We start from the raw sequence: 11,840 nt of genomic DNA, 5'->3' as shown, positions 1-11,840 counted from the left end.
ACATGTGTGCCACATGTGTACGATAACTCGATTAATAAATTAGTACATGCCCTAGCAACGAGTTTAGCAGTTGCCGGGAGTATAGGAATATGCGATCAACAAGAGCATAGGAATATACGATCAACCATATCGCACAATTCGCAGGGGACGTTGAAACAGTACATGAGGAGGATAAGATGTTCTTTTGGGTTTCTGTAGTCGTGATAAAAAGACAATGGTACATTTGGTAAGTGTGGCGAGAATCGGCCTGTGTGAGTAGAGCAACAATCTGAATATGTACCCGTCATATCTAGCGCTTGATACACAATCTCACTTGTTACAGACTGCGGTCCTTTTTTTTCACAACTTTTGGACTTTCATTGTTGTGAGAGGTGCTTCAAAACACGCAGAAAAATGCCAAACTGTCTGATTGTTCAATTCTGCTCTGAGATACTCGCACATAAGCTCGACTACAAGATTGACTGCCAGTTTTCAGAATCGAATCGTGACTGTGCCTTGAATGGGAGTCTGTTAGTAACCTTTCAGTGGATACTAGTAAGAGCGAAGCATGTAACTCGCAAAATGGTCAAATTTAACCATGAAAAACCTTTCCTTTAATTAGGTACCAGAACATGATTACCATTTTAAGTATTCTTCACATTTATATGTGATCCGACCTGAAGTACAATATGTATATCCATCGTTTGAATGTCAAGGCAAATCGGTTTGTGTAGATGCAGTTATTCCGGTTGAGAATCAAAATCTTGTACACGCGTCACATTAAAGAATTTCACATCGGGCTAATCAGCGTTCCGTCACATGGCATGTCGTGAAACAGGTTGAAAGATACCTGCAACTTCTCATTTTGTTTTTATGATAAGTGTTGTTACTGTAATTCCAATATTGAATAAGGAATTTTCGTATAATAAAACTATATAGAAGATAATAGATAATTGTCATGCTATCAGGTGTGTTCTCAGCATGTGTAAATACTGCTCATTTTTAACAAATGCAACGAACTTGATTGTAGTATGGTACAATGGTATACGTATATAAATCACACTGGAACTACATAGCTTTTCAACAATATACCGGATCCTTGAAAAGGGTTGCTCGGCAAATATGCCGTCACGGATCTCAGTTTTGTTTTTTTTTGTTTTGTATTTAGCTTTTTGTTTTTTACTACGAAATATATAAAATAAAAATTATACATTCATATCAGTGCGATCTATGAGTACGGAATTTGATTGGATTAGAAAAACAAAACAAAAACACTCACTTTTTTTCTTCTTTTTTTGTGACAACTGACAAGTCTTCTCTATATTTTGTATAGAAATAAAACAACTCTGCGGGCCAGTGGGAGACGCTGTTATAAAAAAAAAATTTAAATACTGTTCGACTCGCGCGTTCGCTCTGTAGCCTGTATGGCCCAAAGCCCCAAACCTACGGACGACGAGACCTTTCAGCAAAATCACGTCGGACTTTTAGATACTTCAGTATTTTTGCGTACGTCGAAAATCCAAAATGCGTACGTTTTATTTTACATACCTGATTTTTATACCCATACTGATGGCTTCGGGCCACCAGTATTCATTGCGTGTCTGATGGAGTCAAACAAACAAAATAAGTACAAAAGGATTGTACATTCTGATGATATTGTGTCAAACACACACGTGTAGCACACACATACGGTTAAGCAAGAAAAGAAAAGCAGTCCACTACCGGCATGGGGCCTAAGAAAGTTTACAAACAGAGCTATTGCGGCGCAGTAAGTGCGCTCCTACAGTCAACAAATATCACACCCACTTCTGATTCCTTACAAGTGCAGCCTAACAAGACTGGCACAGATCTTTGGAATTGGGTACAGCCGTCAATGGGTGCTGGAGGTCATATACTAGGACTCAGTACCCCTTCATTTTCAGGTATTTCGGGAAAATAATATTGGTTCAAATTGATATGCTCTCTTGATAATGCTGTTAGATGTTACTATATTATCCTGAGTGTATATTTCTGAGGCGCATAATTGATTAATTAGATTATCTCAGCGAGAAATTTGTGCTCATATGTACACATTTCTTGATTTTCAGATCGATCGGAATCGGACGTGGTCACCAAAGCGGTCGCTTTGCGCCAAGGTTCCGAGGTTTTAGCTGGCTTGAACAATGGTGAAGAATACCAAGGCAATACCCCCAACCACGCACTGGGCGTATTGTTAGTCTTGGCCGAAAATGCAAGGGAGAGCAGAGCGGCGAATGAGGTCATGCAAGGAATGCCTAATATGTGGGTACATGCACGGCGTCCTCCCGTATACTATGAAGTGGAGGCAATGGCAGCCTACGAGACCAAGGTGCTGGCAAAAGATGCCGTACGTGCCACGGCAGGTGCTATACTGAAAGCTATGGATTGCACCGAACCAGTCGGTATCGTTGGCAGGCGATGGGTGAAAGATAAGATTGATGAGCTGGGTCTCCCAAGTGCAACTAATAAAGCATGTCGGTTCATTGGTAGGTTGGTCACGAGAATGTGGTCACGCTTTCAGCGACAGCACCGGATTCTCACGCTCGTTCAGGAAATCAGAGCCCCTCTGCGTACGAAGCGGAAGATGTCAGTCGAGGAGTTTGTGATGCGTTGCTGGTCTATGCGGGCGAGTTCAATTTCATGCAAGTTACCTAAAACACCACCGGAAAGTGTGAGAAGGCTACTCGCGCAAACCCAGGAACGGAATTTCGAGTGTGTAGAGACTATGACTGCTGACTTATTGGGTGCGATTAGAAACAGAATAGGGTCATACAAAGAATGGTGTGCGCTAACTAACAAGGACTGTCCAAAGCAGTGGAGCGACAATTTGTCGAGTTTGGCCAGAGCTATTAATCCCTCTATCAAATTATACAACTCTATGTGTTATGAAGAGGCATGGTTGGCACGAGCCTCAGCATATGTACCAAAGGATCTTGCCCCAGAGATGTACTCCTTCGATGATTTTCATAAACTTGAAAGCACATCGTACTTCTTTTTCAACCAGGGTATGTACTATTGTTACAGTCCGGCTTGGAGGGAGGATGCGTACAAAGCTGTTGTGGATGGTCGATACAAGACGAAATTAGTATCGAGGGACGAGGCCATAGCCGCTGGTAATGGACAAATGCCCACAGCAAAGGCGGATGTTCTGAGGCACATCACGTATCTGCAAGAGTACTACTTCAAGGGTGGATTCATGACGGTTAATAGTCACGTACTCAGAATATGCGAAAACTAAGTTAGAAGTTGTCAGTCGAACAGCATTTCCAAATCAAAGGCCATTCTCTCTGACACGAAAATTGACATTTACCATGACCCCCTCTGGAGGGAGGGATGAAAATGAAAATCCCAGAGGGGATCGATGTTTCATGCATTTGCCCCAAATTGCCTTTGACCGCAACACTATTCAGAAGGCCGTGAATTTTCATAGAAATATCAGTCAAATATATAAGATAGCCTTCTATTTAGTATTCTATTTAGTATTTAAGCACTGATCAGACATCGAGGGCTAAATGTGTATTTACACGCCTATGTACAGCCTACATACAGCTTACATATAACTAGTTATGACATACATATTTGTGTTATGATTATATAATTTTCAAAAACAACATTAAAAAAAACAAAGTAATAATTCCATTGGTGGTTTTATATATTTTTCAAAAACAACATTAAAAAAAACAAAGTAATAATTCCATTGGTGGTTTTTTTTCCTTTTTTTTTAAACAAATACAAATTTCCGCAAGGGGCCTTTTAGAGGCCTCTATGTACCAAACGGGGAAATTGGGGAGAGCCTTTTATTGTGGCCTAAGTCGTGAAAGACAGACAGACCGACGGAATCGACATATACGTCGTTGTCTCTGTTTGTAGCACGAATCACAAATTTATATATTGTCAACATCATGCAACAGTATTAAAGTTTATGGCCAGACCAGTTCATTTCCGCTGACGTTCAGTTCGGAGTATACTTTGACTGTACAATGTCTCGCTCCCCATGTCTATATCTGTACTTCGTATACTGCTTATATCTACAATTATCAGGCCTGCGTAGCTAAGTGAGCATGCACATGCCACTACATGGCCTAGACTGACCTGTATACGCCCTCGGCAAAATGTTGCACTACAGTCGAATGTGGGAGTCCTGCAGAGTTCGGCTGAGTTTCACATCGGCCTACTTTAATGTCCTCACTTGCTACGTTGCTACTTTGCTTTTCTCTCACCGGTGTAGGTGCAACCGTTTCGTTCGATGGAATCCAGGGGAAACGGCCCCCTGTTTCTGGGCATGTATGTTGGGATTGTTTCCACACTTGCGGTGTACTCAGGGACACCCCCAGATCCAGTCTAGTCTGGTATAGTCTAAAGTCTACTTCCAGACGCGCAAGTCACTTTGCCGGCTACAGGCTGCGCAGTTTCTATCTTTGCCACTGCTTGCACTATATGAATTTCTTTTCCCTCTCGGATGTTTTCTTGAAAACTATGTACGCGATCAGCAAAACGACCTGCATCGCGATATTTAGATTGTGAGGTAGGTGACGATTAGTTGCGCTGCTCCATCGAGCGTCCGGGTAAGCTCACTAGTTGACAACAACTCTACGGAACGAGAGGCGCATGCTAAAAACTTGGTACGAGAAGGATAGTCTGGATGTAGTGTGAGTGCATGCAGCGCTCTTTTACAGCATGATATACCTTAACTATGGCACAATATGGAGAAAAAGACGCTCATACGCAGCAGATGCAATACACTTCACTTCAGAGCACAGATTGTACCTGCTTGATGAATACGCAGCCCGAGTACTTGTTCAATATCCGTTTGCTAACAGGGCATGTTGGCACATACACTGTGCGCGAACTGTTGGCCCACATGCATATGTCGATACTATCAATACTTACAGATGACCGTACCCCCATGCGTTCATCGACACTTACTTACACATATAGAGACACCCCTATTCCACACACGTCTCTACACGCCCATAGAATCTCTATGTAATATACGTTAGTAATACTCCGAACTCCAACCTGCAGATAACCATGCCCATCTGTAAACTACCATGTATACATGGATGTATAAACACAGTCAATACCACATAATGTATACAATCAATCATCTATCACTCCGTACATGTACAACCAACTACCACGTATACATGCATGTATAAAACCTACTATCCATCCCTCTATACCTGTACAGCCACTACCACAGCAGCCGCCCAAAAGTAGCTGTTCCCACCCTCTTCGACATGGGCCTTCATTTTCTGCGTCTCCTGCTTCAATGAACGCTTGATATCTTTGTGGCCGGACTCTTGCTGGAACTGAAGTGAGCAAGCGGCGTAAAAACGGTTGGCTCTGTGCGAAACTATGACCCTTTAGCCCAAAGATTGCAACGTAATACAAACGGCACATCATATGACTGTACTCACTCTCTAGCAGGAAGAGCTAAGGACTGGCACTGTGCGCATTGACCCAAAGATTGCAACGTAATACAAACGGCACATCACATGACTGTACTCACTCTCTAGCAGGAAGAGCTAAGGACTGGCACTGTGCGCATTGACCCAAAGATTGCAACGTATTACAATACGGCACATCACATGACTGTACTCACTCTCTAGCAGGAAGAGCTAGGGACTGGCACTGTGCGCATTGACCCAAAGATTGCAACGCAATATAAACGGCACAGCACATGACTGTACGCACTCTCTAGCAGGAAGAGCTAAGGACTGACACTGTGCGCATTGACCCAAAGATTGCAACGTAGGATAAACAGTACATCGCATGACTGTATCCCTATCATATTACATCGATACAATCTAAATAGCCTATGCCAATGTCCATAACACTAAGGTTTTTTATGAATACTAAAATTCTGTCGAATCGAGAATCATTCCTCACGTGCATTTGTAGATGCGGCACTCCCCGTGCTGTCAACCACAAGTTCCATACCAACATACCTTGATGCCCTTTTCGAGTTGGTCGTACTTGTGCTCTAAAGCCCCAACTTTCTCAGTCATCGCATCAATCTGGAGAGGAGAGGAGTTGGTTTGCACAAAATTCAGCTTATCATCTGTAAAGTCTAAATTTTTATAATTCTAGAACCCCTCAGCCTTTAAACGTCTGTAGCTTCGAACAGTGTCGCAGTTATGCGGCTGGATAATATCAGAACTAACCGTGTGACAGCCCTCCTTTTAGGTTAGTATATATCAGACCTAGGAAAGTGTGGTAGTGTCACATTGAGCCTGGCAAACAGAAGTGTGACAGTCTCGCCTTCCAGCTAGCATATATCACTTGTACAAGCGGTGGTATGTAGTATCTTCTTTATATCCATCCTAGAAAAATGTAATAGTGTCACAATGGGCCTGGCAAATATCGGTACTAGCGGAAGTGTGATAGACTTACCTTGATGCCCATGCTACTAATTAAGCGTTCCAGTGATTTAGTATCGCCGCTGCTGCCCTTGGCCTCCCCGACAGATTCATGCAGTAGATTCCCTTGTAGTTCCATCTTCTCGTTTATTTGCTGGCTGTTTTACGATATTTTGTTGGATTCAGGTTTAAAAGTCGTACAAATGCATTACTTCCATAGCCTCCTACAGAATTCATGATACCTTTTTATAGTAGGCTATAACGTGTCATGATCAGAAACCAATCGTACAGAGCAGCAGAAAAGACGTTTATATAGCTATGCTTACTTTAGCTATATGTCAATATAGATCAGATATACTTAATCATAAGTTCACACATACATTTGCTTCTTCATGGTCTTCAGCTGCCGAAGTACTAGGATGTGGTTGTTTTTGATATTGGCGTCTAGTTCCTTCATTTCGAATTGGAACATAGCGTTCAGTGACCTTTGGAACTCTGAGATGGCTTCAAGTGTCTTCGCGCCGTACCCGTTCACTACCTAGGTTTTAATGGGAGGCAGATGAATCATTATCGCCTTAATATATAAATATATATATATATACATCAACTACAATATATATATCAACTACAATATCTTTCTACAACCGTATGATAAATATACGCTGTACACACTTCGCTGGGCCTATTTTCTCGTGCTATTTCTTGAATTCATTATGATTGACATAGCAATTATACTATACCAAAAATATATAGACGCACAAAACAACAGCTTTGTGCGATGACGTGGGCAGTATAGCGGTATGCCTCGCTGGGATAACTTTCTGGTACTCTTTCTGTCACCAGGCACGCTTACCATAAAACACGAACAATACAGTCCCACTGCCAATGCAGAAAAAAGTACACATATCGGCATTTTTATACAAACACATAGCAACGCTATACTGTACTCACCTCACTGGGATCTTCCTGGTAGTCCGCATCGTCCTTGTGCTCCTGTTTATACGCGTTCTGATTGGCGTTGAATTCGGCCACGTGTTCGCCGAATTTTCGTACGAGATCCTCGTGCTCCTCATCACTTAATTTCAGCTGTATGGGAGAGGCAAGGGGGTTTTCAGGACACGATGTTTTTCGCCCACATACAAAGCCGAATGTATATACTGACTATAGTGTGATAGTAGGGCACGCCTTCGGTTTTCCAGGCACAGGAATACGTTGAACCCCATGCCTTCCGATAAAAAAATTCCTCGAGGTATCGTAAAAAGACCCGACAACTCAATGTGTAACCAGTCTCTACTAAGGAAGGTTCCTGGCTGCGGTATAGGGTGTTGTGCCAGCATACTATCACTCTTCATCCTAAAAGATACATCGGGCAGAAACGCCCGTTATCTATCTACCCATGGTAATACATTGACTAGCAAGCCTTCTCAGGATAAGTGCATGCAGAACACCGTCTAACAGTACCAACATCTCGTACGTAGATAAGTCTGCGCAAGAAGCCTATCAACAGCAGTATAGTGCCCTGTGTAAATACACTATCTGACATATGTAGCATGCATTAACTCCATTCAAGTGCTTGTATGAACGCATTGAAACGCATGCCTTATCATGATACCTTGCTTTACAACAATGTACAAACGCGTCCATATTCCGTTGATAAGGGGCTTTAGAAGATACCTGAGCACACCATCCCCTTTCAAGACAAAGACAAATATAATAACAGCGAGTATAGTGTAAACACTCCATCAGACTTTCAAAGAATAAATGATGGTGAGTGAGGGGCCTCGGAAACATGTGACTGGCGGTTGCAAATTCTGATATTACTCTGCCAACCAGCAACAAGCAGAATTCGCTCACACAGGTGGTTCTACAAAATCCAGCACCAGTTATTACTCTCGAGGACAGCGGAATATCAGAACACCACATATACCAGATTCCCGTTTCATTACAATACTCGTATACCGGAATTGAATGTTATTGCAAATTGCTCGATACCTTCTCTCTGGTAGTGACGGATATTGGAAGCGACACAACACCCATTGGTGTGTGTACGATAACATACCGTTGCGTCTTGTTTCCGTTGCTCGTTCTGTGCCGCAGACTGCCGGCTACGGATATCCACGAATCGTCAAAGTATGGAGAAATAAGTGAACAGTCCAAATGAATATAAGAGAGGCTTTATGAGTGCGAGAGAAGAGGCAGGTTGGAAGACTGCAGAACAGTTCAGATCGCCATGAGACAATTGTACCACGTAGGGACTACAGGTGCAAAGGGGACGTAAACTTGTGAAGACACAAGTGAATGACTCAGATCTAAAACAAGGTATACACCATAATAATATAGAGAATTCAGACAGTCGACGCCAATGGCCGCGATCGATCGTGAAGAGCGCGGACGCTACATGCACGCAAAGGGAAGACTCCCCCGACCTTAAGATTGTCTTAGCCTCTATGCACTTTTCAAATTAATATGACATCGCAGTCTGTGTGAGGTCGAACCCATTGCCAGATTAACGGGAAAATCGATCAGCTATGAAGGAAGGACCCGTCGAATTCTCGGACATCGCTCGAAACACAGACAAGCTTGCATGTGTTTGCATGCTTCATGAAGGTACTGCGTGCAATGCTAGATGCGTACCTAAGTAAACAAACAATCCACCCGACTGCCCTAGACTACCTCTTGACGCCATCAACACATCACAGCCACTCCGCATATGGAAGGTGCGCGGCCAATAACACGCGTGCGTATGCTTGAGAGTGGGTGTACAGCTCTTTGAGTCGTAGGCAAGTGACATGTTTTTGGCCAACAGAGATGCATAGAGAAAGACACGTACACTTGTGGCTGAAAGAACGCGAGTGCCCACTACCCGCGCGTTGGTACGTGCAAGGGACGATCGCTTAGTAGCTTAAAGATGACAAATACCAATCTCAACACTCAGAACATGAAATAAAATAGAAGTATACGTAATTTAGAACAATTGAAGACAGATATCAACGAAAACTAAAGTTCAGAATGATCAAACCAAGTGATTGTTATGACAGTAAACCCTAATATCCCAAAACTAGAACTTTCGATTCGATTTACCAAAATAGTACGTGCTCAATACACTCAAACACAGTCTTTCGCTAGTATGTTTACCTGAGCTTTTGGTACAACTCCACAACATAGTTATCGTCGTAAGTGTCCACACAATACTCGACGATGAACCGAATTCATAGGATACCTACCTGAAAGTTTGAAACGACTGCACAATGTGATCGTCAGCCAGCCCTCCAGTGGCGGCGGACACGCCGAAGTAGTAACCAGTGGGTATTTCAATTTTACTAACAGTGAAGCAGGGCTCGTAGTATTTGCCGTTACTAGTCTCATCAACAGATACCTGGCAACGGGAAGCTTTAAATATTAGGTCAAAGCGGTGACTGGTGGTATGTTGGAAGGCACGACCAGACCGAAGCAGTATCCGGGGTTGAGTTTGACACCATGTACAGAGAGTAGGGCTTGTTGTACTAGTCATTTTTAGGCTTAAATACACTCTACTGCTGTGTTGAAGAGGTGTATTGTGGTATGTTGAGAGAAATAGTCGGGCCGAAAGAGTATGCAGTAGTGAGCTCAGTTCTGCGTACAGAAGAGTAGAGCGTATCGTACTAGTCGTTATTTGGGCTTAAACCCCACTCGAATATTGTGTCGAAGTGGGATAGATACTGAGCCCATCTTTCCGTACAGACAAGTAGGGCTTGCAATACTTGCCGCTTCTAGACTTATCAACAGATGCCTGTCATCGAGGACAGGCCTATCGCCAGGCCTAAGTACTGATCACCAATATGTGAAGAAGAAAAAATGTTCTCGTTGACAGTGTGGCCACGCGTGAGTCAAAACCTCGAATATCTCAAATTATGGCGATAACTCCTGCCCTGCTGCGTAAGCACGAACACTGAAACTATACACAAGCAATACAAAAGACACTACGTACTTGATCCGAGAGTGATCACGATTGTTAGAAGACACTATATATATAGATAAACTATCAGATATCGATAGTCTCCATATCTAATGATAGGATCTATACATCATGTTTTAATCACTCTCCTCTCTGTAGGGTGAAGTAATGTACTGTGATTAAGCTGGCAATTTAAGCTCGCTAGGCTCGAAATTTATCACTCGCCACGGAATTTAGTAGACAACGACAAGCCGTTAAATGCACACGAGGTTTTGTTCACTAGTCAACACTCTTTTGAGAATACAAGACACGGTCAGAAGTTGATCATGATCATAAATATACACAAACGTGCGACTTTTTATCCACGGCGTTGACCAAAATGCTAAACCCGTGATGAGCGAGCCCATATTAACGTCATTACTTACCATCAAGGTCTTATCTGCGTATGATGCTCGGATGGTGAGGGGGTTGATTGCGTTGCGAGCATACACCCGACACTTGCCAATCACTGCATCTCCACCGTCGTTGTTGTGGTTGAACGCTGTGTTCCCATCCCCGATGACCGCGTACAAAGAGGGATTGTCTCTCTATGAGACCAAGGATAAGAAGTTGGTGAGGGATGGACGATAGGTATAAACAAATGAAGCACAGACTGTTTGTTAGAAGGCCATATATATAGGTATCTTACCAAATTGTATGCTAATTACATACTTCTTTGGAACTGTAATGTTCGCACGGAGCTACGCAAGCACTTAGACAAGCGTCACCTGGCGAGTACACGTTCACTGTGGATCTTTGCCATACATGTTATTTGGCTATGCGGTGTAACATGAGTTGTTATAAGTCATGTATATTTCGTCGATATAGTACGGGACTCGGGTGTGCGAAGTACACCATTCTCCATCTTGAGATTGACAGTTCCACCTCCACTTAATACGAAACGTACGATACTACCAAATGATAATAATAGTATGTTGGTGCGAGAAAATCATTTAACGCAAATGTGGATGCGCAGAGCATATCACTTTTGATTTTATGATTAATAAATGCCTCATCGCATGAGAGGATGGTGAGAGAATGGTCACTCACCTTTTCCTACCTATAATACAGAGAGCACACTCAATGAATGTGTAGGATCAAAATCCTAAGTGCGAATGGACGTACCTTTCCATCGTTATCGTACGTGTCAATCATCAGACCAAGACCCTTAAAGAAGTCTTTAGATCCAAATATATTCCCCGTTTCCGCCCTGTCCTCAGTCAACCATATCGTCATACCATCCGCTCCGGACTGAGATCGGCCATAGATTGAGAATTTGACCAAAATCTCCCACTCATTGAATGGCACAGGATACTGGTTCCACACCTATGCGATTGTGAAAAAAGGTTGCAAAAGTAAATGTCTGTATCGTGTGTTGATTCACACATGGGCGACTGAATATAGCTTACTAACAAACGATGAGCTGCAAAATGAAACCAACGCAACGATCGTTTCATGAGTATTCCTATATCAGATCGAAGTGTAGTATGTATTCGTATTTGTATCTC

The 11,840-nt window shown here is 42.8% G+C and overlaps 2 protein-coding genes across 2 annotated transcripts; one reads left to right on the top strand and one right to left on the bottom strand.

Moving 5' to 3' along the window:
* The first annotated feature begins 1,682 nt into the window (after window positions 1-1,682).
* On the top strand, window positions 1,683-3,621 carry SARC_03188 (hypothetical protein). The gene is made up of 2 exons (XM_014303018.1): window positions 1,683-1,901; window positions 2,067-3,621. The coding sequence occupies exons 1-2, from the start codon at window positions 1,706-1,708 to the stop codon at window positions 3,233-3,235; spliced, it is 1,365 nt and encodes a 454-aa protein (XP_014158493.1). The 5' UTR covers window positions 1,683-1,705; the 3' UTR covers window positions 3,236-3,621.
* Window positions 3,622-3,782: 161 nt separating this feature from the next.
* On the bottom strand, window positions 3,783-11,656 carry SARC_03187 (hypothetical protein). The gene is made up of 10 exons (XM_014303017.1): window positions 11,458-11,656; window positions 10,719-10,880; window positions 9,584-9,735; window positions 8,419-8,464; window positions 7,311-7,445; window positions 6,740-6,897; window positions 6,394-6,517; window positions 5,949-6,017; window positions 5,181-5,309; window positions 3,783-4,496 (listed from the first exon to the last, which is right to left on the bottom strand). Exons 1-10 carry the CDS (start codon window positions 11,566-11,568, stop codon window positions 4,431-4,433), a joined length of 1,152 nt encoding a protein of 383 aa, XP_014158492.1. The 5' UTR covers window positions 11,569-11,656; the 3' UTR covers window positions 3,783-4,430.
* Between the last annotated feature and the right edge of the window lie 184 nt (window positions 11,657-11,840).

Source organism: Sphaeroforma arctica, assembly GCF_001186125.1.
Source record: "Sphaeroforma arctica JP610 unplaced genomic scaffold supercont1.157, whole genome shotgun sequence".
Taxonomy (NCBI): Eukaryota; class Ichthyosporea; order Ichthyophonida; genus Sphaeroforma; species Sphaeroforma arctica.
This window is presented reverse-complemented; position numbering and strand designations above follow the sequence as displayed.

Excerpts from the sequence above, each read along its gene's own strand:
- SARC_03188 (XM_014303018.1), top strand. The coding sequence starts at position 1,706 with ATGGGGCCTAAGAAAGTTTACAAACAGAGCTATTGCGGCGCAGTAAGT. Across the intron at positions 1,902-2,066 it reads CAGTACCCCTTCATTTTCAG|ATCGATCGGAATCGGACGTG; the intron begins GTATTTCGGGAA and ends CTTGATTTTCAG.
- SARC_03187 (XM_014303017.1), bottom strand. The coding sequence starts at position 11,568 with ATGACGATATGGTTGACTGAGGACAGGGCGGAAACGGGGAATATATTT. Across the intron at positions 8,465-9,583 it reads CAGTCGTTTCAAACTTTCAG|CCGGCAGTCTGCGGCACAGA; the intron begins GTAGGTATCCTA and ends GGATATCCGTAG. Across the intron at positions 4,497-5,180 it reads CTGTGGTAGTGGCTGTACAG|GTCGTTTTGCTGATCGCGTA; the intron begins GTATAGAGGGAT and ends ATCGCGATGCAG.